The sequence below is a fragment of the Macaca mulatta genome, chromosome 7, assembly GCF_049350105.2.
Source record: "Macaca mulatta isolate MMU2019108-1 chromosome 7, T2T-MMU8v2.0, whole genome shotgun sequence".
Taxonomy (NCBI): domain Eukaryota; kingdom Metazoa; phylum Chordata; class Mammalia; order Primates; family Cercopithecidae; genus Macaca; species Macaca mulatta.
The window spans coordinates 109,765,585-109,792,093 of record NC_133412.1 but is presented as its reverse complement, the minus strand read 5'-3'; the positions used below and the strand labels follow the sequence as shown (position 1 = coordinate 109,792,093).

The 26,509-nt window shown below is 42.9% G+C and overlaps 2 protein-coding genes across 5 annotated transcripts in view; one reads left to right on the top strand and one right to left on the bottom strand.

The window, feature by feature from the left end:
- Positions 1-4,344, top strand: part of SLC25A21 (solute carrier family 25 member 21) — a 507,140-nt gene extending 502,796 nt beyond the window's left edge. Inside the window, exons 10-11 of one of the 3 annotated variants that reach the window (XM_077937769.1) lie at positions 1,571-1,628; positions 3,788-4,344. In XM_077937769.1, the coding sequence (XP_077793895.1) occupies positions 1,571-1,628; position 3,788 (59 nt within the window). In that variant the 3' untranslated portion in view covers positions 3,789-4,344. 3 annotated transcript variants of the gene reach the window in all.
- PAX9 (paired box 9) lies at positions 2,902-24,534 on the bottom strand. 2 transcript variants are annotated; one of them, XM_077937614.1, is made up of 5 exons: positions 24,399-24,534; positions 20,208-20,604; positions 18,782-19,408; positions 15,690-15,829; positions 2,902-6,074 (listed from the first exon to the last, which is right to left on the bottom strand). In XM_077937614.1, the coding sequence occupies exons 2-5, from the start codon at positions 20,209-20,211 to the stop codon at positions 5,820-5,822; spliced, it is 1,026 nt and encodes a 341-aa protein (XP_077793740.1). In that variant the 5' UTR covers positions 20,212-20,604; positions 24,399-24,534; the 3' UTR covers positions 2,902-5,819.
- Between the last annotated feature and the right edge of the window lie 1,975 nt (positions 24,535-26,509).

Below are 26,509 nucleotides of genomic sequence, written 5' to 3'. Positions count from 1 at the left end.
CACAGCGACTTCAAACCAAAGAAACCTAGAAAGAAAGGTACCACTGAGTTAAGATTAATACTTTTGAATGAAGGGTGAATTTTTTCTTAAAGAATGAGAGAGAGACGTAGAAAAATAATAATAAAAATAAAAGAAAACAAAAAAGAAAAAGAAATGTGAGCCTGGAATTTTTGTTGTTTGTTCTGGAGAAACATCCAGCATTTTTATAATAGCCTTAGCAGCTCAGCGTGGCTAACAATCAGATACCTTCCATGAAAGAATCTTGAAGTCTGTGATTTAAACTTCAGCTATTACTAGGCCAAAAACTAACCCAACTCTGCATATTCTTGTCTTAATGGTTAATAAGAATAAATGCAGCAATTACTTACATATTAATAACTCTCTGTAGCGCAGCTCTTTTTGTTTGTCAGAGTTCCAAGAGGTCTAGAGCAGCTGAGAGAGGACTAATAGAGTATCTTCATGGGTTAAAAATGAAAATTACAGGCAGATAATTATCTTTGGTATATAGTTACACAAACATGTGCAGCCTGTAGATTTAAAAAAACAAAAAAAAATGTATGGCAGTATGTTCAAAATAACTAAGACCCAAATCAAGTTCTATTTCTTTCCATCAGAAGTCAATCTTCTATTCATGCAGCCAAGTCTTCTGTAAGTTGTGTTCATGATATTTGTCCAAATTTTGATTTTGTAATGTTTTTCACACAGTTAGACATAAAAGGATAAGAAGAGATTATCCTGAAGGGCACAGGACACATGCTATTTACTGCATCAAATAGAACATAAAATGATCCACGTACAAATTCTTCTCCCAGTGGCTAGGTATCCAGCAGCCTTAGTGACTGCTTTTCTGTATCATATTCCTGTTGACATACTACAGAGCATGTCTCTTCACAACTAGTTATGTAGCTGTTTTCTTCCAAGACAAATGGTGGTCTCATGCCATCCAACCCCTACTACCAACTTTTCAAATTCAAATCCATATACACCCGAAGCAGATAAAAGGAATGAAGGTTAGCTTTCAACCTGCTTTTGTTAGGTTTTGCAATACAGATTTTTTAAATATTCAGAATCTAATTTCCACATTGCAATGCAGTTTGAAAGCTATGACAGAAAACTAGACTCATCCATCAAGCACCATCTTAGAGATTTCCTTCTTGAATGCAATTAAGACTGCTAATTATGGACTGGAAAAGATAAATCCTTAGCCTACACATGAAGAATCTGAAGGTTTCTGTTTGCAGGAAAGCCACATGCCCTTACATGACTAAATATGTCTATATTTATTTACTTTTAAAAATTAAAAGTGCCTGAAGAAGAATCTGATGAGAAATGATGAAAGTTGCAAAAACTCATGGGCGAAAAATGTATTTGGAGACTCAAGATGGTATTGATTTTATCCTGAGAATTTTCCACAGTAGTTTGTATCTTTGTATTGAAGCTCCAGAACTGCTGATTCTGAACAGCCTCTGCCCGACAGGCTGTGTGAGACATCATGGATTCAGAAACCCAGTGGGAAAGCCAGTGCTATTCCAGAGGATTTGCAATAAAAAACAGCTCTTTTCTTTTCTAGGTGGTGCAGTGATGCTGCTGGTTTATGAATACACCTATTCATGGCTTCAGGAGAACTGGTGATTGCCTAGGAAGTGTTTTTCCCCCTTGAGATAATGGATATTTGCTATGCAGCACCATGAAGAAGAGAGACTATCGACCAGCCAGGTGTATAATTATGAAAGAGAAAACTGTTCAAGAACAAAATCTATTTTAATACTTTAAAAATATCTATAGACAACTTGAGATGATACTTTGGCTGTATAAATAAAACTGTGAGAAGAAAAAATAATATGGAACAATGAGGTATTTAAAGTGAATATAGGAAAATAGCATAGAAATCATATATTTTGTAAAAGAAATATAAACTTTGTCTCCTATGTTCCTCTTCACTGCTTCACAATGAAAATTCATTGTATTGATCAGTATTTTTTTCTAAGAGGTCTAGAAATGCTTAAACTATTGAAAATAACTCAAATCATTCAAAGACTGGGTTAAAAAAAGTTAAGCCAAAATTTAAACAGTTTTTATAATGAATTAAATTATTCCATAAATAATATTTTAAGAGCACAAGAAAAATGCTTTAAAGTGCACTAAAATGACCTTTTTAGAATGTTTAATTTTATGAATACTATGTTAAAATGTAAATCTGTTGGTTTTCTGTAGTATCTATGCACATATCAGCTCTATTTTCCTACATCTACTTTATATCTCACATTGCTGTAAGATAATAAACAGGTATTTTAAAACATTGTTTAGAACAGAATGTTAAAACACTGTTGTTTAAGCATGTATTTTTAAATCATGATATCCCAAATCTCTTCTAACAAGTAGGAAACATGCAATAAAATTTACTTTGCTTCTCATAGTTCTCTTTGAAGACAAGTTTTGTTGATGAGATATTTTCACGTTAAATCACAAATTGGAAGCACCTTTGTACCCATTTGTCAGCCATCAGTATTTACATCCAAATACCTTTGTTCAACATGCCTACCTGCGCCATTTTTAGGAAGAATGTATAGAACAGAACTGCATTTTCAGGTTATTAGTTTTAAACGACAACTTCAGATGGGAAGTCGGCTGTCTGCAGTATTAAAATATGTATGATGAAGGAGAAATGTTCCAGAAGAGAAATACACTTAGCATTTCTGAGGATTACTATACTAATGTGTACCACCAAAAATATCTTCTTGGTCTTGATGTAACCAAACTTGATTTTATATCTGCATCCAGAAATGATGCTGATTCAGTAAAGTCAACAAGAATACCTGAAAGTCCACATGACACCTGTCCTAAGTTACTACCGTGGGCTATTTCTACTACTAAAGCATTTTGAAAATAAAAAGTAAAAGATAACATGGTAATTATTACTTTTTATTAATTTAGAGCATTTGAAGTATAAAAATAAAAGGCTTTTGACATACTGTATATACATACATAGCCTTCTGTTGTACATCCTTTCCAACGTGTTTTTTAAAATTTATATTTCAGTCCAATAGTCAATAAAAGGGTCATTAAAAACAAAACAAAATTGTTAAAAAAGAGAAATAAGAGTGTGTCTCTGTTGCACAACTGCATTCTATCCTTGCAGGTAATACTCTTGCATTCTATGAGAGCACTGCCTGCATAGAGGCCATGAAATTGAACCTTTAACCTCTCCATGTGGATGAGATAGAAAAGGATTTCTGAAGAGTGCATTTGCCAGTTTAAAAGCAACACTTTTATCATCTATGAGATAGAGGAAATATGTCAACATTAACCAATAATAATAATCTTTAAAAGTTAACCCTTTAATCCATTCTATTTTTCTTCTTGTATTTTAAAAAGTGGCTTTAAATCATAATTTTCTTTGAATAGCAAATTGTATCTGTTGTCTTTTAAAAATTACTCCATGTGAATTCACTGTTAAGACCTAGAGGGAGAAAAGGAAACTTCGATACCATTAATATTAGATTTTTTAAAATACAAGAACCAGAAAAAAATTATAAATAGCACAATAACAAGATATTTCTTAATTTAGATAAAGAAAATAACATTATTTGCATTTCCACACAAGCAATTAATAATTTTTAAAGCCCCCTAACAGCCACCTAAAAACGTTTGATAAAGAATAGCTCTGTACCTTACATCAGTTTTTCAGATGACAGGAAAGTCCCTGCATGGTATGGTTTTAAAGTCTCCACCAAATTATTGGATTGGATCTTTGTTCCATTCAGTTTATAGTCTATTTTCTCACCAGACTGGGAACTCCAGATGTCAATGGGAGTTTTACAAGATCAAAGGAAGACTATGGCCCTGAGAGTTCATCTGCTCCTGCTTTTTCTTCTCCTGAAGTTATAATCCTCTATTTGTAGCACTGAATTTCGGTTGCTTTAGAAATAAATGCAGTTCAAAGCTCTCTATAAGATATCTGCTGTTTGAAAAAAGCAGTCACTCTAACATAACTTGTTATGTTAATCTGCTTACTGTTTACATCCTAGTGATTTGAAAACCTAACTAATCTAGCCATCTGAGTTTTAAATGAAGCCATGAAACTGATGTGGTGGAACTGCATTGCCATGTAGACTGCACAGCACAGATGGGAAGAAACTAAAATCACCTAGGGAATCCATCTTCAACATCCATATCCAGTGAGGTGCTCTTTTAGTTATTGCACAGAATTAGTACCAAAAAACCCTCAATATATTAATTTTCCAACAGTTGAATTGTACCAATGTCCTAAAAACATATTTTTAAGCCTATTTTGCCAACCAGGAAGAACTTCCTAAACAGAAGGGATTACAAACTGTAGAATTTTGCCCCAGAAAATCAATCGTTTTAAAATACAACACATACTACTCACATGCTCACACACACATATACTCCACAGCTGTTATTAACATTAAAGTGAAAAATAAATTGGTCTAGAAAGGTTTATGAGTTAAACTGTGTTCTGTAATTTCAGAAATGAATAAAGGGAATTTGTTAAAATTAAATAACATTGTATTTCTAGTACCACCACCAGTTTACCTACATGTGATACATGCTTCTGTACAACAATGTAAACTTCACAGCAAGCCATTGTTACATTCATTAGAGCAGAATTTTCCATTTTCTTTAAATTACAACATAATTTTGGGCTGAGATTGCTGAACACACAGGTAAGCCAACAATAACAGTACAATTTAGTTTCACAGTGGTTTTCTTAACACAAAGTTCATTTTAAGCATCTTTGCAAAACATTTCACATTAAACTTAAGTTTCTAAGTGACTTCCTTTAGAGCCTTCTTGTTCAGATATCTTCCACCCTCTTGTCTTTATATGCTTGGTGTGTGTGTTGTTTGATTAGGTACAAAATGAGAGACTGGCTTGTTTATTTGTTTTTCATGTCCTCTGCTGTAGAAAGAAAGTGTCCTTCATGAGATATTGAAGCCTTCACTGCATACACAAAATCTGGGGGCAAGTCCAGGTCCAGGAGCCCGAGCAGCCCACCACCAAACAGAGACAAAGACGTTGCCAGAAAGTCACCTTTGCAAAAAAGAAAGAAAAAAATAGAGAAGGGGGTGGGGCTGGGGGGAGGGGAATATCTTATGGAATGAAGACACAAATGCACCATCCAGAGTCCATATTTACAAACTAATAGAAAATATAAACATTATTGTATTTGGAACCAAGTCAAAACACCAGGGAGAGCTAGATTCAGATATTGCTTGGGTTCTACATATATTTTTCAACAAAATAGGTCATGTCTTAAAGATAAACAAAGGATCACTCAAGTCAATTATTGATTTGTTTCCTAATGATGAATTAAAGCTTACTTGGTTACCATATTTGATTAGAGGGTGTAGCATAATTTTTTTTCTATAAGTACTTTCCTTTATTGATTTTGCAAAATCTCAACAATTGCACATTTCAAAAGTTTAGGTTGATTTAGAATAAATATACACACGTGGTTTTACCAAAGACTAGTTTGTAAAGTTCCTTAAACCCTTTGAGGGGTGTAGGTTTCTTTGCTATATTAAGACAGTATGTGGGCAACACAATGTCTCATTCAATGCTTATTGTTGCTCTTGTTTTTAAATCCTAAAGTCATGTCAGTTTTTCTGCAAGAGAAAAGTTATGGCAAGAAATATGTAAGTATCATCAGCACAAAGGATGTGAGTCCGTACAGCCAGCTTTCAAGGCAGGAGAGTTGGAGGGCAGGAGGGGTGGAATGTGAGACCTGCGAATTGGGGGAGGAGGTGCTGATACGGGGGAGACCCGGGTGAAGCTGCTGGAGACGGAATTTCCCATCAGAGTGCGGAAGCCGTGACAGAATGACTACCTTCTCTGGCTGCCTGCATTCCCTTGAACGCCAGCGATGCGGGAATGTCACAGTTGTGGGGTGACAATGGGGTGCTGCCAGCATGTTGCCACCCATGTCCAGCAACATAACCAGAAGGAGCAGCGCTGTAGGTCATGTAAGGCGACACTTGGGCCGGGGTAGGGTAAGGAGCCATGCTGGATGCTGACACAAAACTGCCCACAGCTGGGAGACCATTTGGCGCCTGAGAGGAGTAGAAAAGAAGTGAAAAATAATCACATTATAGGAGTGAACGTTTCACAGGTTCTTAGAAGCAGAATTTAAGTCTGAGTAAGCCAACAATGCTCTAACTCCACTCTCCGACTGTTTAAAAAAAAAATTGAGCTTTATTATATTCTAAAGACATTCACAGTCTTGCCACTTAAACAAACATAATGGCAAGATATTATTCTTTCCACAAACATTTAGAGAAAGCTGCAACCAGAAAATTCATAGTATTTGCTTGTGCTATTTGGAAGTAGAGGAAGGAGGTGCAGGGTGAAGAAAGAATCAATGGCGATTAAATACTCTTAGAATCTGTTCGGCTGTCCTCATTGCCTTTGTCAACCTTCCTGGGACTTGGGTTTTGTTTGGCTCTTTTGTTGAGGCACTTGTGACAGGCCTGGTTGGTATAGCTTTTATTTTCAGTAAAGAAGGGCACAGACTGCAGGCCGTCATGTTAGAAACTCACAACAAACACGACCTTCGTTAAAGAAAATATATACCATATTTTAAGAGATCATATTGAAAATTCCCGTTGGACAAAGGACATACAAAAATCAGGCACTTTGTCTTGTAAGGATTTTAAATGAATATTGCAGGTACCTTTTCCAGGACTGTTTTATCAGAAAGGAAACTGTCTTTCCTCATATAAAAGAACTGCATATACCTGGTTTTGAAATTGGAAATTTTGCTTGCAAAGTTTTTGGGCCCTGTAATGTGAGTTTTTAAAAGCCGCGTGGATAAATCTCTTGAAGTGAATTTAGAAGTTAAAATCTTTGTTTGCAAACACAATGCAGCACTCCTGGCAGGCGAGCCTGCCTAGAAACCAGTGCTCTCTTGGCAGCCAATGAATTATTGTTGGTATCGTTACTATTAACAACACTAAAAACACCCTGATTTTTAATCCTGATTCTGGCATGAACACTGGGCATCCTTCTTCAAGTAGTCTAATTTTTTCCCCTCAATTTTTATACTATTTAGAAATAAAGAGTAGATCCTGTGTTCTGATAGTGACATGAATGAATTACCATTTCAACATATTTCCTAGTGAAAATATAATGTAAATACTATAATTTTATTAGGAAAATTGATTTAATCCTTAAAATTAAATTAATCAGGTGTATGTTAGCTAAATACGTCTTCTCGTTCAATTGCAACATATGAATTACTTTCTAATTTAATTTATTTGGGCTATTGTTTTCACTTCTACATCTATGAGAATGCAGTGGTGGGCTCTCAGAAACTGTTTTCTCAGTGCAGAGTAGATGAATATGTACATGGAATAGAATATATACATGGGTATGACTTAACATTACTCATGCATTTCTGACAAAATAAGAAAAATATTAGAGGGGTTAGCCTTGTGTCTATGTTCTGTAAGAACAAACACCTCAGGTTGTGTTTTTCGATGTTGGTTCTTTGAAAATAGGGAATGAGAAAGGAAGCTAAAGTTTCTTAAGTTTGTCCTATGTCGCAGGCACCAAGAAATATCCAACATATTTTACTGAATAATGAGGATTAATGAATTATATAGTTCATTACAAATGATTGAGTTTATCATAATTACAAGATAGCATGTCACAAACACAAGACAATGTTCAACTGAAATTAAAGTGTATTTGAAGCGTCCCAGAGAATGATGATGCTGCATTTTTTTTAATCAAGAAACTACTGCACATAACTGTTGAATACAAATGAAATCATCCTCTTTTTATACAAGGATATAGATTAAGAGGTTTAGCCATGTACCCTCAACCAATTGGCAAGTCAGTGACCATGTGTTAAAAGAATTTATCACCCCTGTCCAATGCAGGGTCTTCTGTAGCATATCATACTGTTTTTCCTGGACACTTAAAAGATAGATGCACTTTAATTTAAAACTAGAGCATCTTTTGAGATAACATCTGGTAACAAATTCTTTTCTCTCCTAGAACATGATTCTCATTGTTAGATCCTTACCTCTTTCTTAGCTTCTAAAAAAAAAAAATAGTTTCTTCCACTTTTTGAGAATTGCTGATTATATCTCAAAGGAGACACACTTTAAGGCTCTTGTGAGATGGGTATCAAGATAGAGAACTATCAAATTACAGGGGAAAAAAATTTAGTTTTGCATAGAGATTATAGTTTTTATCATTTTTATTTAGAATTGTCCCAATAATCTATGATAAATGAGTTTGGAAAGAAATAAATCCAATTCAGTTATGGAAAGGTGTTCACATCTGTATGTGGTGTTAACTAATATTTTCATTTCCAGCATTAACTAATATTTTATACTACTGATGCCAGTGTGAACTAAGAATAATGAAAAAAGAATGCTAACATTAAAAATTAATTCTAAAATAATAAAAATCTTTGGCCAACATCATACAGGGACATAAGGTTAAACAATTTAATATTATACATGACAGAAACAATGCTCTAGTTAGCAGAACATAACTGTTGGTGAGTTCTATTTTTCATCACAGCTAAATTTTTCCTACCTATTCTTTTTTCTTTGTATTTTATCTGTCATTCAAAATTACAGTTCTCTCTGAGATCCTTGCTTAGTCATCTTCCATTTTCTTACACCTTTGCTCTTGGAATTATTGCTCATTGACGTGCCCCATTTACTTGGACTCTTGAGTTGTTTTGTTGCAATGTCTGTGGTTCCCTTACATGGACCCACTTCTTTTTGCCCAGAGATGTTCCCCCTGAAAGGTGGCCCTCAGAGACATGCTGCATTGAACTTTTATCTTAGATAATGCTCCTGGAATTTAGGGGGAGGCAGGACATTGGATTTAGGCCTGTATTACCTTTTAGTGCCTTATTTATTCCATGATTACATTCATTTATCAAGTGTTAAAAAATGAGCAAATTTTTCCATATTTGTCCAATTTCTCATACTTAATTCACAAACTTGCTTTATGTCATTATTCTTATTATTAAATATTTCAAAGTTCTCTTAAATCCACAATATTTATTTAGTATCATTTTAGTAATGCAATCCCCTTTGTACTGCAGAAAGACAAGGTAGGAAGAGAAGCTCGGAGAGGGTTGATTTCGTCTCATAGGAAAAGGTGGCCCAGTACGGTGGCTCACGCCTGTAATCCCAGCACTTTTGGAGGCTGAGGCGGGTGGATTGCCTGAGGTCAGGAGTTCAAGACCAGCCTGGCCAACATAGTGAAACCCCGTCTTTACTGAAAACACAAAAATTAGCCGGGCATGGTGGCAGGTGCCTGTAATCCCAGCAACTTGGGAATCTGAGGCAGGAGAATCGCTTGAACCTGGGAGTTGGAAGTTGCAGTGAGACGAGATCGCGTCATTGCACTCCAGCCTGGGCAAAAAGAGCAAGACTTCATCTCCAAAAGAATAAAAATAAATAAAAAATTTAAAAAAAAAAAGGCAAGGAGAGGCTAAAGTGTTTGCTTTAAAAAAAAAATAGAAATCTTTAAACTTAAAACAGTATAAAAATAGCCCTTAGTTTTCCCTCAGGTTAAATTATGACCTAGCTTGGGGGTCTGGAGACTTTTGTCTTAATTTTACTTTTTACTTTCGAAGTTCAGATTTGTAAATTTAGAAAAAAAAAAAGAGCAAGTAAATGTGCTTTAAATTTTACCTGCCTCCTGCCACCTTCATTATTTATTCATTTTAGTGACTCAATAAACACATCAATTTTCTCACTATTAATTTTGACACATAAAATTAGTAAAAGATATAAATCTCTACTGGGTCAAGTAATTGTTATTTATGAAGCAATCACTGAAAGAGTAAAATTTTCCACCACAAAGGAAAACAACTACAGGTAGCATTGATGTTTGTTTATTCTTTCCAGTAAAAGAGTACATGACTTAAACGTCCCAAATCTGTTTAATGTTTTCAGTGAAGGGCATGTAATTAATCTGAAAAGCTAGTTAGGCCGAGTAGAGACTACCAAATGTACACTATAAATATAGTGGGAGCAAACATGCTAAATTACTCTATTTAATTGGATTGTAAATATGATTTATAAATCAACCAACATATGGAATCCCCAGGGAAGAGTAAACAAATTTTCCAAATGAAACCCCAGCAATGGTCATGTAATGGAAATCTCATTTTTGAAAATGACTTTACCTAAAGATTCCATAAATAAGACTTCAATCCATCAACTCCTTTCTCATGTGGATCTTCCATGAAAGGCATGAGAATTCTTTCCCCTGAAAGAACTGTGCAAGGGTGCTCTCTATAGCAAACTATCTTCTACCTAAATTTGAGAAGGAGATTTACTAATACAAAGCAAAATAGACTAAATTGCATACCCTAGGAAAAGTAAGTTACTTGCTTTGTTTTAATACTTTTAGGAAAAGACCTTCATCACACTGACATTAAAGGAAAGAGTCTAGAAAAAAATATATAAGATGCAACGTAGTTCTAGTTAAGGTTATTACAAGAAGAATGAAAGTACATGTTTTAATTTCATTTGTTCTGAATGTTCAAAATACAGATTTACCAGTTTTTTAAAAGAAACTTTAGTGAATATGTCGAAGAACTGTATTGACAGAGGGCTAGATTGTAAACTGTTTGAGGACAGGGACTTGCCTTAATCATCTTGTATCCCCACAAAGTAGTATACATCATAAGCATTCCACAACCATATGTACACTTAAGTTAGTATAGGTTTGTGGAAAGCAAAAGATGTGACAGTCTTGCTTAAAAAACAAAGCAAAAAGGTAGGCACCGTTTATCACAGGACAAGCATTACACTTTAAGCAAGCAAAATGAATGAAGCTGTTTAAAAAAGTAAACAGAAGTTCTACCCTAGCCATTATTATTTGATTTATGGTTATTCCATTTACCCTCCCTCCTCCAAGAAAATGAAAATACATTAGTATCAAAACACTTGTGACCACCATAAAACTGCTATGGCAAATGTCTGGCAATTAGAGGTTATAGACCATTATTCAAATTCTGGGAATTGTCTATTCAACATTTTTTATCGTGAAGATAAATGCAAATAACAGTGCCAGGTCCTCTACCCATAATCTGCTTTCACTTATCAGTTCAACCCGGTCCTCCTCTTATGATAAAATGAATTTACCTTGGCTTTATAATAAAGTAGATTTAGCCACAAATAGAGATATGCTTCACCTAGAATTTCAACCTCAATATCATAAGCAAGAAAAAGTTTTGGATCTGAAAATAAACAAGATTTTCTCTTTTTTGGTGAACTCATTTTTCTGACTGTCATTCTTCCCTTTTTAATTCATTATGCAATGACCTAGTAAAACATACCTGACAAAATGAAATGATGGTTATAAATATGGTTTCAACATTCATCCAACAAGATCTTAATTACGCTTACTTATCATATTGTAGATCTAAATGTTTTTAAGAAATGGAAAGCTGCTATTTAAAAGCTTTTCTAAATTTTATAATTTTCCAAAATATTATTAAAATTGACATAGCCTTGAACAATTTTCAGTTACCTTTCCCTGCTATTTTATACAACACATTTTACTGATATATAATCATTAATTTTATTTTGAAATACTACTGGTTAAAATATAACCAGGTCAAATAATGTTTTTCATAACAGATAACATTATGAATTTCAAAGACATTCTGCTGGCATTTGCCTAAGATTTCATTGTTTATAAATTATAAATTGTTTATAAAAATTAACTTTAATATGAAGAAAAATTTAGTGCAATATCATTTATATCTTTCTGAGAACAGTACATCCGCTAGAACAGCCAGTTTTTAAAATAATACACTAGAAAATCACATTTAGGATTCTAGAAGACTATCTTCATTTCAGATGCATGTACAAGTAAATGCTTCGTAAGAATTTCAGATTATATCTGTAAATTCAACTATTTTCACAACTTAATTCTGAACTTTTAAAAAGTTCAATTATTTATAGACTATTCTCTATTTCTGACATCCCAGTTTGTAGCTAGTGTTATATTAAACTTACCAAGTTAACATCTGCAACCCCAAAATGAAGATACCCAAAGCTTATAAATCTGTGTCTCCAATTACTTAAGAGTATCAGATATTCAATGTATTTTTCCTGAGCAAGTATGCCCATTTGTAGAAAAATTTTCAAGAACTATACAATTATTTATACATAGCTTGAATAAAATTGAAGCATTAATTCACTAAAGACTTCCTAAAAGGACAAATGTATTGCAGCCCCTGTGATTCTCTATATGAGGTTTTTTGACCATTCCAATTGTATTCTATTGGAGTTTTATGCTTTCAACAGAAAAGAACCAGCCATAAGGAACCAGAGAACATTGTTGCCATTCAGAAGCAAATGGGATTAAGTACTTCTAGCCCCCATACTAACTGTGGGTTTAAAAAAGCCAAAATAAATATTCTATCCTCAGAGACAATAAGGACTTCTGAATGGCACTGCAAAATGTTAATTACAATGTAATATTAATATGTAAGACAAGTTGGAATATTCTAAACTGAATTTTCAAAGACAAAAGATATCTATATGCATAGCTGAAATGTGCATACAGTTTTAATTAGTAGGAATCAGGGCATCTGTCTCTACAGTTTAAGCTGAAAATAGAAACTCTAGGTTATGGTAATCAATAGTATCTATACTCAGTTGTGTAGTTTAGCCCCTTGGTAATTCTACAGGTGTCCTCAGGAAAAATATGCTTTAAGCACTATGATTCTGAATTCTCAATTTCCTTCTTTATATAATAAAATTAAACTAGTATCACATAATATTGCACTATTTAATAACAATCACAAATGCTCTGAAAGTTGGAAAATTTTTAAAGATTTTTTTTTGGCCAAAGACATTCAAGTTTTTGTCCATAATATAAACAGAGGGAAAAATATGTGTTACCTGAGTTTACATTTTGGTTGAAATATGCTGATTCCATTTTGAAAAATAACTTTTAAAAATAAATCTGCCCTTTGAACATTGGTAAGAGAAATGCACATATATGGGCAACACTTTACCTTTGTATGTTTATAAACAAGTATTACTGTGTAATTTAACTTTACACAAAATCAATGTCTAAAGTTCAAAACTGCTCAAAAAAATGACGGCTGAAGTTTATGTGCCTACTTAGCACATCTTCAGCATTAAGCACTATTTTGATAATTATCATAGAGTAGCCACTGATTTATATTATTCTTAAAAACTTTTCAGGTTTTGAAATTTTACATCATTTGAATTATCTAACTATTAAATACATTGCAATGCAGAAGATTAGCATATTGCAATTGAGAACTTTGCAAAAGTAAGTTTGATATTTTTTATTCTGGAAAAATTAGTTTATTAAGTATTTAGAGTAATATTTATTTGGCTACTTATTTCTTTAAATTATATTATTTTATAAATGTGATAATTTAGTGGTTTAAAATTTAGTATATAAAAGATAATCTATTTTTACTAATCAGAATATCAATTACTTGAAACTTCAAATTTTTTATTTTAAATAATTTGTCAGTTTAGTTTTGAAGTGTATTATAAATTAAGCATTTCCAAACAAGTTTCAATGCTAGATCTATAATTCAAGGAAGTGAAAATAAAAATAACTGGCTGGTGCGGTGGCTCAGGCCTATAATCCCAGCACTTTGGGAGGCCGAAGTGGGTGGATCACAAGGTCAGGAGATCAAGACCAGCCAGGCCAACATGGTGAAACCCCATCTCTACTAAAAATACAAAAATTAGGTGGGTGTGGCAGCGCGTATCTGTAATCCCACCTACTCCGGAGGCTGAGGCAGGAGAATCGCTTGAACCCGGGAGGCAGAGGTTGCAGTGAACTGAGATCGTGCCACTGCACTCCAGCCTGGGGACAGAGCTAGACTCCGTCTCAAAATAAATAAATAAATAATAATTATAAAGGTTTTTTTGGATTATGACTGCTTGATATATAAACTGGGTTCATCAATGACATGTGGGAATTAGAAACTTTTTCAACTCTATACTTCACAACGTTAGTCCAATAAATGATGACCTAATAAAAAGCACTAAGCGCCTATTAAATGCTTGCTTCTCTGGTAGGTGCCTTGTATACACTCTTTCTATGTTTGTAACAAAATCCCTTGAAGTTTTGACTATGGTCTCTCAGAACAAAGTGTACTCTGATAAATATTACTTGCTTTTACACGTCTCTCTTTAACTGCCACTTAGAACCACAGGTAATACTTAATAAATGCTTACTATGTGCCATATGGTTGCATTATCTCATTGAATACTCATAACACCTCTGGGTTGGGAGTATGATTTCCCTGTTTTAAAGATGAAGAAATAGAGACTCTAAAAAATTAAATATTTTCCGAAGGAGTCGTACAGCCAGAGATTGGAGCTCCTAACCATTGTACTATTCTGCCTTTTCTTTGCAAATTACGAATTAAGGGTGGGTGCTTTAGCAAAAGAAAATGACAAACTTCCTTATCATTTCTCATTGACATTCTTTACAGTAGAAACAGACTAAGGAAAAGGGCTCTCTTTCTTTGCTGCTATTTTCTGTGTTATTTGTTATTGGAGAGCCACCAATGTGTATTCTGATTCTATTTCAACAAAATAAGAGAGGGAAGAGGAAGTGGAAATGGGATTTGTTACAGAAAATAATGACCAGGATTTTTTTGCAAGTGAATGAGAGGAACAAGTTCCACTTAATGTTAAAAGCTGATTTTGACAGATAAGAAAACATTAAAAATTTTAAGTCTTCAAAATAATAAAACGAAAACTGAATAGCTTGAGGCTTTGGAATTGAGTTTGGGATTAAGAAATTTGCAAACCTACTGAGGTCTGCTGGGGAAACCTTACATTGCCTTAAGGTTCGGTTTTTGAGAGTTTTGAACTCTTGACTCCAGGACGGTGATGAATTTAGACTTAAATCTGGGGCTTTTGTTGTGGTGGTTGCTTAGCTTTTCTCGGGGGGAAAAAACACGAGTGTTTTAAATTTTCCTTTGGAGACATGAGAGAGGGACAGAGGGAAAGAAAAATTAAACGGTCCGCAGCCAGTCCGTATAATTTGAGGTTTTCTCACTAACTTCCTTGGGAGATTACAATGTGACCTTTAGTCGAGAAAATGGTAGCTCTGTTACGTTTATCTGAGTGCCCCTCTTCACAGGACTGGCCAAGCGGATTTGTCCGAGAGCCACGGGAGGGAAAGTCCGAGCCTGAGGACCCCGCAGCCGCTGCTGCACCGCGAGGCCGAGACCCGGTGCGCGCGTTTCGCGGGCGTGAAGGTGCGGGTCTGAGGCCCCAGGGCTGCTCCGCCTGGCCCTTCGGAAGCGCCTTCTTTGGTTAACTCTACCCTCAATGAGAGCCGCTGAAAGGGCTTCGGGAGCCGCCTCTCCAAGCCCCCAGAGGCCGAGAGGCCTGGAGGCGCTTCCCAGAGCCGCGCCCCGGGGAGCCACCGCCCCAGACCCCCCGCGCCCTGGCGAGCTCTCCCGACCCCTGGCAGGGGTCGAGGCCCCAGCTCCGCCTTCCAAGGCTCGGGCCTCTGCTTAGCCCCAGTCCACGAAGGATCTGGCTGGTAGCAGCAAAGGGGCGCCAGCCTGGGCTTCTCTCGCGGGAAGCTCAGAAAGGAACCCGAGTCTCCATCGCCTAAATCCCTGCCGCCAAGCGACCCACCTGACCTGACCCTCGCCTCCTCACCTGACCGTACTTGGCTTCCTGCTCCAGGACTCCCTTTTCCAACCCGTTCACCGCGTGTGGGGCGGTGGCGGGGAAGTTGTTGCGGCCCAGGCTGCTCCACTCCTCCACCTTGGGGCTGTGGTAGGGGGAGCTGTCGCTCACTGCTGAAGAGGAGAGAAGGTGTCAGGCCGGAGGCCCAGCCCGCGCGCCCCACTCTTGAGATGGGACCCAAACCCGCGACGGAGAGCTGGAGGGCTAAGACCTTGGGTCGGCCCCCTGCCCTTGGCCTCCCGAGGGCGCTAGGCCCAGCCGCGACCTCCTGTGCTTCCAACCCAGGCCTGGTGAAGTTTTACTTGCCTGAGAGTAGGCCTTTCCAAATTCTCTGACCCACGCCTGAGGGAAAATATTTTTTTCTTTTTCAACCAGTATTTTATTTCCCTCCGACCCTCCGCTCTCCCAGGGCAAAGGAGTGGAAGAAATCTAAATAGGGGAAGGAACCCTTAAGGCTGCACGCGCCGTTTTCCACCTCCTCATTCTTAACCCAAGGCCGACTGGGGGTTGACAACGATTTGGGAGTGGGGCTGGCTGAAAAGAAAGAGAGGGGCGTCTGACCTAAGGGTGCCTGCACTGGTGCTCACTGCGCTGTGGGGATCTGGTACTTATGTCAATAGAGAACAAAACGACCTGCAAAGTCCTTTGCAAACAAATAACTAAATTATTCCCACGATACGGTGCAAAATATACGTGCACAGATTTCTGCTTTGTGCGTGCATAGGGCTCCCCTTGATACTCTACCTCTACACATTACACATGTGATATGTGCATATGACTTAAAAAATAAATCTTGCAATTGCCACTATACATGCCATGGGTGTTAGTGGCAGGGTTTTCCTGAAAAAAGTTTCAAATATGTATATACAAGAAAGAGAAAATGAAATAGGTTAAGAAAATGAAAGTAAAATTAAGTTATTTTTTTCTTTCTGTTATTCTTTCTGTTCTTGGTGGAGATGCAAAGAAAATTGTATGGTGTAAAATAATTACTATAATACCTAGGGTTGTGCATATTGAATTATTGGCATTTTTCGGTGTCCAGGTGTAGTTTCAAAGAGATATGTGAAGGCTACAAACAATGTATGTTTGTCTTTGGGTCCTATGGATGGAGGAGCGAAGTTTGGCAAAGCCATTGTAACTTGATTTTAAACACGTCCATCTAACACAGTGCTTAAGAGAGTGATCATTTTTGCAGAAATGATCATTTTTATAATCACAAATTTGTCACAAGCTGGGTTGTTTAAAGCTGGCATCCAAAATCACAACAATATCTAAAAGGAAAAGTTGCTCCTTTCCATTGTCCAATGCTTTCCCAACTGACGTTTGCTCTGATGGTAATATCCCTAGGCAAGAAAAGTTTTATTTTCAACTCTGTCAGTCTTTTTTTTTTTTTTTTTCCACTATGTTTCCTCCTCTACCACCCCCAAGAATTGGATTGAGTCCCATTTGCACCAGGAAACTGTGTTTTGGTCCAGAACTGCCTGTCTGTCTTTGCCTTCACAGACAAAAGGCAGTCGGTGGGCACAAGCCTGAAGTTATCTTAAGAAATTGAGATCCCCCTGTGAGCCCCCATTTCTGCTGATCTCACACTTTCCCATGAACAGGGGCTTCCTTTAAATGTCAGTGAGGTCAGTTTATCCTATAAATCAAGGGCAAACTCTCTCCAACTACGGCTCCAAGTAGCTCCAAATAAGACAAAACTGGGGTCTTGTAAACTTGCAGTCAGAAAACAAGAAGATGAGAAATCAGAGCCCTGCTTTAGTTACTTAAAAAGATAATTGTGCCAATGTGGTGGCAACCAAGAAAGGCAGGAAGTAATTAAAGAAACTATTTCCCCCTTTCCCATTTAATTTTTCCTCCACACTTTTAAAACTTCAGGCTGAGAAATTAAGAAAGTGGACTATCTACGCATTATTTAAATTCTGCATCTAGGTCATTTAGACTTTCTTTTCTCCCTACCAAGAAAAAAGTTAACGCCTTAAAAAAAAAAAAACAAAAAAAAAAAAAAAAAAAAAAAAAAAACAAAAAAAAACTCAGTAAAAGAAAACAAACTCAGGTCTCCTGCGGAAGCCGGACTGGGCAGGAGGGCTCGGGGAATCCTTCTGACAACGCAGAAAGGACGCTTAGGACTAGGCAAGGTCAGGGGTGAGAAAGGAAAGGAACAGTGGGGTGGCACTGCTGAAAGCATGCAGGAACTAGATAGATATCCACTTGCATTCTCGGGGACCCGGGGACCCCAAAGGAAAGTGGCAGGCTCAGGGAAAACTGAAAAGAACCGTAAAAGGACAGCATGGAATTGCCTGCATTTTATCTCCATCACTGCAGTTGCTGAGGCCACTTCCCTTCCTAAGATATATACAGTGAAGTCTGTTAAGTTAGAAAGTGAATGATGAGAGAGAGAGAGAGAGAGAATGTGAATATGACTTCATCTGGGAATGAGTTACATGCAAGTTACTAGTAGTAACTTCGGGACCTCTATTTCCGAGGAAAATGAAGTGAAGCATAAGAACGAAACCAATTAGGTGACATTTGAACTTCCTGCCTGAGCAAATTTGGCCTGATTACCACAATCCAGAATCGGAGAAGAATACTTCAATTTCCTCCGCGTGCTGGACTGCTCCCGGCCGTAGTGATCCCCAAGCAAGCTGCTCTGCCCGCAGCGGCGTCTGCAGCCGGCAGCCCCAAGCAGGCTCGGGCCTCCCGGGCTGCGCCCCAAGTCCAGCCCCAGCCGTGCTCTACAAGTGAGCAAGCCGGGCTGAGGCTGCCTTGGCGCGAGAGGCGGGGGAGGGTGGAAAATGCGAACCATGTGTTGGGGATGGGGGGATGTTATGGGTCTGATAGTTTGAGTTGAGGCAGGAGACTGTGTGTGGCAAGGAAACCAGGGGCATGAGTTTCAAGTTAATGAGATCAGGACACCCCCTAGGAAGACTCCTTACTTTTCCAAAGGAAAAAGCTTTAGGTGGTGGGAAAGACAGGGTCCCGGAGGCCGCAGAAACTGGTACCTCCGCTGGAGTGCGGAAGCAGACGCTGCACATTCACATGACCAGCCTCTGAGCCCCTACCTTGGTCGGTGATGGAGCGGATGCCCAGGATGTCTGTGACGGAGTGCGAGGAGGGCCAGGTGCGCGGCATGGCCACCGAACCGGGGATGGCAGGCACCCCGGGTGGCGTGGGCACCTTGGCGGCCGCCGCCGTGATAGGGCTGGGGTACGAGTAGATGTGGTTGTAGGGCAGCGCTGGCTGCGGCGTCGGCTGGTGCTGCTTGTATGAGTCGTAATGACCCTGCTGGGCCAAGTTGCCGATCTTGTTGCGCAGAATACGGCTGATGGAGCTCACGGAGGGCACGTTGTACTTGTCGCACACACCGTCCGCCAGCAGGCGGTCCCGGATCTCCCAGGCGAAGATGCCGGGGTCCCTCTGCTTGTAGGTCCGGATGTGTTTCACCACGGTGGGGGTAGTGACCCGGGGCTTGCTGCCCCCGATGGCTCCAGGCAAGATCGAGCCCGTCTCGTTGTATCGCGCCAGGATCTTGCTGACGCAGCCGTGCGAGACCCGTAGCTGCCGGCTGATGTCACACGGTCGGATGCCCAGTTGGGCCAGTTCCACGATGCGAAGCCGGATGGCGTTGGGCAGCGGCCTCCCGTTCACGAACACTCCTCCCAGCTGGTTCACCTCCCCGAAGGCTGGCTCTGCAAAACGAACACACAGCGCGCAGGGGCGCGCACCCGCTGCTTGGGACAGCCGCCTGCCACTGGGCCTCCCTGCGCGTCCGGGGACTGGGCGAACGCGCCCGTCCCGTACTAACGACTGGGACTGTCCCCAAACCATACGGTCCCGGAACATAGCCGAACGGCCCGAAACGGTCACGGTCCAATCGGACCCCCTCTCTCATTCCTGCCGTGCCGGAGGCCCCTACAACCAAGTAAAGTGGTGAGACGCAGGGCCTCTCCGAGCGTTCAAAGTCTCCCGAAGCAGGAGGGGAAATCGGTCTTGACGCCTGAACGCGCTCCTTCTCGCCTGCTCCTTACTAAAGTCCTTGAGCCGCTCCCTCTCTCCACCCATCCCATCCCCAGCTTTCCTTCTGGAGACCCGGGCAGTTAAACAAAGTCTAGGGGAAGCTAGAGGGTGTGTTGTTGTTGTTGTTTGTTTTGTTTTGTTTTGTTTTCCTGTTTTGTTTGCGTGTGTGCGCGCGTGTGAAACAAAACTTGGTTTGCTACTGGGGCTGCGGGGCGCTGATGCCACAGCTCCCTTCTCTTAAAATCAGAAAATGGCATCAACAGCCACCCAGTAGCCAGCGTTCACGTTGAACTGCTGTGCGCCGCTGACCCTTAGCGTGTTCCTACAACTTGTAGGAACACGAGCAAAGTCAATAGAGAATGTGAGCGCCTAGTGGCGCGCGCCCTCGCACTCCCTCCCTCCCTCCCTCCCTCGCCCGCTCGCTCCCTCCCTCCCTTCCCGGCTCTGACAGAGTCCCCCGCCGCCACTCACCCATTGCTCCGAGCAGTACACCAACCCGGCCCCAGTTCCGCACTCCCAGACAGAAACTTTCCGCACCGCCTCAGTGGCCCGGCCTGTTGCTACCCGGGCGGACCGCCGGCGCCTCCGATTCTTCCCAGGAGGAGGAGGCGAGAGTGCAAAAGGAAGAAGTAAAAGGAAGTCTGTGCCCCGATGAAAGAGACGTGAGTTCTGCATTTCAATCTAAGCAGCAACGTGGGCTGGGCTGAGCGGGGCCGGGCGGCTCAGTCTATCACTCATTGGGGACACGCCCTAAAAGGGGCGGGTCCGAGGGCAAGCTGCGTGGTGATTGGTGCGGGTCGGTGAGCTACAGCGCAGTCCAGGAAACTCCTTCCGCTGTCTCTTTCAGGCTGGCTCCCCACCTGGGTGACTAAATACAATGAAAATGGGTGTTTGACATCTTCCCAGAAGAGGCACAAAAAGACAGCAAAATCAGGCTGGTAAAATGCTGAATAAACAAATGAAAGCGTTTGTTCTGAATATGAATGACTCGAAGGGAGAAGGGGCCCTAGGAGACCTCCTCTAGGGAACGATGGACGTCTCAGAATTGAAGTTAAGACTATAGGTGGGAGGCGGCGCCACCGTGCACAGGGGTGAGGGAGTTGTCTTAGCAAAATCTGTCATGCGGGCCTCTGGGGACTGTCAGGAGATGATCTGTGTCACCTGCCGATTCTACCTCACTTCAGTCCATGCCAGGTGGCGAGAGCGCAGGTGTGAGAAGGTAGGCCGGCCAGAGAAACCAGGACGTTGCGGGGAGCCCAAGCAACAGGTGGGGGCCACTGTTAAGGTCAGGGAGGTTCCTCCTACCGCCAACTTCCTGCGGTGGCCCACCGGTACAGGTGGACCGGCTAACCACTAGCCACACAGGCTCGAGGCAGGGGCCACGCCGTGTGCAGGGAACTGAACCACAGGCGGCTAACGCGAACGCACCGCCCCAAGTCGACCGATTGCCAGTGCGTGGGGCACTCACTATGGAGCCCAAGGCTCCTCCACATTCAGCCACTGTCCTGGGCCCCTGGCTCTCGGTGCCAGAGTTTGCGTGGGTTCTCCAAACCAGTGAGCCCCCTCGAAAGAGTTTTGTTTAAATGTAAAAGAGACTTAGTCCCAAGACAGTGGACACCGACGCTGCACATGGATGTAATTCCCTCGTCTTCCGTCAAGCTCCCAGAGGCCCTGCAGTTCTGCCTACTTCTGAATTTTCACTTTTGTTCACTCTAAGTCTAACCTAAAGTGTACCGTATGCCTTTTTGCAGCCAAAGTTATTAATATTTGCATTTAGGGTTGTGGAGAATGTGAATCAAAATAATAAACAAGAAGAGAAATATTTTCCTGAATTTGGAAGTTTGTACTTCTTGGGGTCGTGAACTCTGCTACTGCTACTTGACAATCCAGAAGGCTCCTTGTGCACACAGGATTCAGGCTGCTTCCCCAGCAGTCCCTAGGGATGTGTGTGGCTCCGGTCTACACCCAGGGAAGCTGACTGGTCCCAGATCTCAGGCCAGTAAGTTCCAAGAACCCGGGAAAAAACTATGATCAGCTATGCTTCTGCAAAGGAACAGATCTCCAGATTCTCACTTCTATGGTTAGGATGCACTGTAAATTCAAAGTTACCTAACAGAATGGAGGATGTGAAAGATAAAGATGAACTAAAACACCATTCGTTAGAATCGGAATCTTGGGAAAAATCCCACAACTAGACATAGTTGAACTTGTCCCTTTTTGTTGGTTGGTTTCAAATGTTTAAAATCTTGAAGTTTGACTTGATAGCAATTTCACCCTGGTCTGACCCCCAATACCTGTTGGATGACACCATGTGGCACCGCCTGGCATTTTTACACAAGGAAAGCCTTCGGAAATCTAAAGATTTTAGAAGCAGCAGCTCCTTCTTAAGGCTGGTAGATAAATTAGTTGAGGCTTTGCCGCATCGGAGGGGAGCTTACGACTTTGCCTTAGGCTTGCGGGAGGGACTGAACTTGCCCGGCAACTTGATCAAGCGGGAATCCTCCTCCCACCTCAGACACGCAGTGAGTTTCGACCTCTGCGCCGAATCTGCTCTACTTCCGTGCACCTAGGGAGAATTTGCAGTCTGCAGGGCTGCTAGGCTGGTACAAGGATGTTCGCACGCCAACAGGCAAGACCTAATGTCCCGCGGGGTTCTGGAGACTTTGCGAGAGCTTTAGCAGTTCTACAGCACCAGCCTAGACTGGTTCAGAAACTGACATGGTTTAGAGCTCTGGTTATATGGAGGTAACATACAGCTCCCTCTTGTTCCTACCAACTCCTTCAGCTGTCACACATCTCCCCAGTTCTCACATAGGTTCAATGCCATCTCTCCCTTTCCACCTGCTGGACTTGGCTGTGACCATGTGGCCTTAGCTGCTGCGGATCCCCTGGGCGCGCCAGGGGTAGCAACTCACTGGGCAGAGGGCCTGTCCGTGGCGCCGGCGGCTCCCCTAAGGCCCCACTCATGCCGGCGGTTGCAGGTACTGGGTGGTCTTGGCATTCTCAAGAGCGCAGGAAGAGTCAATTTTAGGTGCTTTGGGCCACTAAGTATCCGCGGCAAGCCGAAGCCCCCGATCTGGGACCAAAAGAAGCCGAAGCTGCAGACAGTGTCAGCGGGATCCCAGCAGAAGAGGGTGAGGCTGAAGCCTTCCCGGGGCGCGGGCCGAGTGCTGGGGCGAGGTAGTCAGCGACCCGCTGAGACCGACCCAGAGACGACGGATCTGAGGGAGAGAAAGAGGGATGGGAGAAGGAAGAGAGAGAACTCTAAGGTCTGGTCAGTCCCGATGAACGTAAGGATGCAGGACTTAGAGAAAGAACAAGGGTCAGCTGGAGTCAGTGCCCCTTGGTTACTGCTCACTCTGGACCCAGAAGATCACAAAGAGATGGGGAAAATTTCGACTAAAAGGAGAAATTTAAGACCAAAACCAAAACACAACCAGTAAGGCCTGCAGCTGGCTCAGGCCGCGGAGAAGCCAAAAAGCCTTTTCCTAGTCGCGTCGAGGCCTCCTCCGAGGGGCGACCCGCTCTCTGGGTAAATATTTATTCAGTGGGAGACTGGAAGCCAGCCGGGCCCGAGAGTGTGAAGAAGGGGGGCTGCACCGGGTGGGAGGAACCAGTACACTCGGCGCTGGCCGGATCCTAGTGTACACCCGCCCGAGGTGAGCATGGGCCGGGGACTCTGGGTGCAGCTTGGCCCAGGCGTGTGGCTGGGGAAGCTTTAGACCCCAGCACCACCGGATCGACCGGACTCCGCCCTGCCCTCGCGGACCCCAGTCAGATGCTGTGAAGTCTCCATAAATCTGTCAGCCGTCCCAGTGCCGCGGGCAGTCACCTGCGGCGCCCCCTTCCCGGCACTAGAGCGGCCGGCAGAGAGACGCGGAGAAGCAACAGGAATCTAGCCGGGCAGACTGTACCCAGACCCAAGCACTGCAGGTTGTGCGGAACGCGGGGACTCCTCCCTGTATCCCCAACCTGGACCGACTCCAGGAAGCCTGCTCCTGCGGGTCTACAGGTCAGTGATGACTGCGGATGGGAGGACAGGGCGAGAGTAGGGGGTGCGTATGCGCGGGAGAGAGGTTGTTCTATTCCGAGTTGCAGTTATGACAGGCAGAGCTAGCAGAAAATATTAAGGAGCTGATTCCTGCAACTTGCCCCCTGCTGGGGACACGATCCCCCAAGGGAGGTCCAGGCGATGGTGCCCTCCTCTTGTCCACTCGGAGGAGTTTCAGGGATTGCAAGACAGAGTCCGAGGTCCGGGACTGGGATTTTCACAGTGCATTGACTTCTAGCCGTCTGGGAGAAAACGCAGTAAAGGCAAGACCTTTCAGGATGATTTGGGGTATTGCGCGCTGTGCAGAGAGAAAAACAGGCCCAGCTTCTCCAGAACTCTGGCCCGCTGCTATGTCCCCGTCTTGCAGGGTAAGGGGCCAACTGAGTTTCCCAGAAACTGCAGCGGCAAGTGACAGCCAGAAGCTCGCCCCGCGCCCGGGGAGAGGGAGGGTCCGCCCAGGACCGCTGGCCCTGCAGGATCTTCGCTGCGGGAGGGGGCGGCCGCTAAAAGGAGCAGTCTCGGGGATTGGGGAGGGAGACAGCCTTCAGGGGTCCTCTGCCCCAGGCAGATCCGGAGTGGGAGAGGAGGACAGGAGGCGCCCACACACTGACCTGCGGCCTGGACTTGGAGGGACTGTGGACGCGCCAGCCCAAGGAGAAGCCGCAAGCGCACCGAGAGGAGCAGAGCGCGACCGGAAGATGCTTGGAGAATAGCCCCGCGGTCTCTCCACCGTCTCATCAAGGAGCCTTACGGTTCAAGAGTCTCTCCGTGACTCCACGAGGTAGCTAGAATGGCAGCGGGTTGGGTCGGGCCCGAGCTCGGAAATGCGTCCCGGCGTTCTGAGGGTCCGACAGCGACGGGACCTGAGCCCTGCGGGCGGTGGGATCTGCCCCCACCGGCTGAGAGAGCTCGTCGCCCGCTTTCTCCTTGCGAGGGCAGGGGAGGGGCCTGTTGCTGTCTGAAATCCGCTTTTAATTCTCCGCCTGCCTGTTTCCGATCACCCGGGGTTGGTTTTTCTGTTTGCTCACTCCTTCTATTACAATAAAAACAATCGACATTTCTTTTCAGTTTCCCCATATTAGCGTCACTCAGTAATTGTTCCCCACCCCCCTTACCCCACGCGTTGAAGGCGAGCGGGATTGCTGGTATTCTCGCATTTGGAAGTTTTCCGAGCATATAAGCAAATCTTTCCTAAAGACTTTAAAGTAAAAATAAATAACGGCCCGGGAAATTGCCGTGACCCTAACATTACTTTCTGAACGCAAATTACACCCATTTTTCAGTTTTCAACAGTGGAATTGCTTTCAGAAGGACAGTGTGGAGCTCCATGTGATATGATTACGTTTGTTTATTAAATCCGCAAATGAAAGAGAACATATTTTTATGCAGGGGGCAAAACTCTGGGCTGCGGGATTGCAAGAGCGAACAAGGATCGGATCCCAACAGAGGAAGGGGGGAGCGGCCTAGGGGCAGGGAGGGTCCCTGAGGGGAGGCTGAGCTGATCTAGCCAGAGGGAGGGGGATTTCGTCTTGCCAGGGTGGCAGCATTAGCAGAAGTTGCGCAGCTTGGTGAGGAGGACGCAGTACATGGTCACTATACAGCCGTGAGCTGCAGCGCTCAGGAGAGGTGCAGCTGCGTGTGGGAAAAGCAAGATTGCTGGTTTGAGACCCTGCCCTCAGGCGTGAGGGCTTTGGGGCTGCCTCCTTCCAAAGACCCTATTGGCCTAAATGCTGTCTGGAAAAGATAAACGAGAACCAGGCCAAGCCTCTAAACCCTGGTTTCAGGACTCACATGAAACCCTTCGGGGGCTCCCACTGTGGTCTGAGTTATGTTGAATGCAGCTTTATTGCAAGGTCCAGGTTGCCTGCAGGCTGTGAGGCCCAGCCCGCTGTTCTCTGATCAGAGCCGGGCCTCTGCCCTCTAGGCCCCAAGCTTCGGCTGGGCCCGAACTGCTGATGGAGGGACCAACCCACTCTAACTTCTGGCTTCCGAGGAGTCTGAATCAACCCTCAGGCCGGAGTCATCTTGACGGACACGAGAGTTCTCCCATTTTCAATGACCCAGGGCTCACTCACTGCGCGTTTCCTCTAGGTGGCATGACGCCCTTGCGAGTCGCCCCCAGTCCTGTGCAGTCTGGCGAGTCTTCGCACCTGAGCAGCGTACCGGGCGATAGGGGGTTGGTGCGCTGCAAAGTCTAGGCGCTGTGTTTCCAGCCTGTCGCCTTCCCCGAGTTCACCCCGCCACCCACCAGCCCCGTGCCGACTCCGAAAGCGGAGACTGGTGTTGCATAGTCCTAGCTAATCCCTCGAAAACAGGAAGCGGAGGCTGGGAGCAGAGGGTTAGCGTCGGAGTCACAGAAAATTTCCAGCAGTCTTCTAGTACCCCAGCCGCCTCTCCCGGCCACCGCACCTTGTCACAGCGCCACCTATAGGAACCAGATTAGATCGCGCTCCCACTGCAGTTTTTGACAAGGTTGGGAACCGCCTTTGGAAATCCACAGAACTTCAAAGCCCGACATTTTTGGTACCCCCTTTCAGATCCCTCTGCACCCTCAACTCTCCATTGACTCCAAAGCTCCCCACCATTCTCCACCATGCTCCAAGGGAAACCCGATCATGTCTTTTCACGATTCACCGAAAACCCCCCTTCCATGCCCTACCGGGCTGGATTCTCTTGCGGCCCCCAGGGGCTACTCAAGGACACTGGTAGTGAGCTGTCCTTG

Coding starts and splice junctions, on each gene's coding strand:
- PAX9 (XM_077937614.1), bottom strand. Junction 15,830..18,781: donor CCGCTCCATCACCGACCAAG/GTAGGGGCTCAG, acceptor CCTCTTCAGCAG/TGAGCGACAGCTCCCCCTAC. Junction 6,075..15,689: donor AGGAAGCCAAGTACGGTCAG/GTGAGGAGGCGA, acceptor TACTCCTCTCAG/GCGCCAAATGGTCTCCCAGC.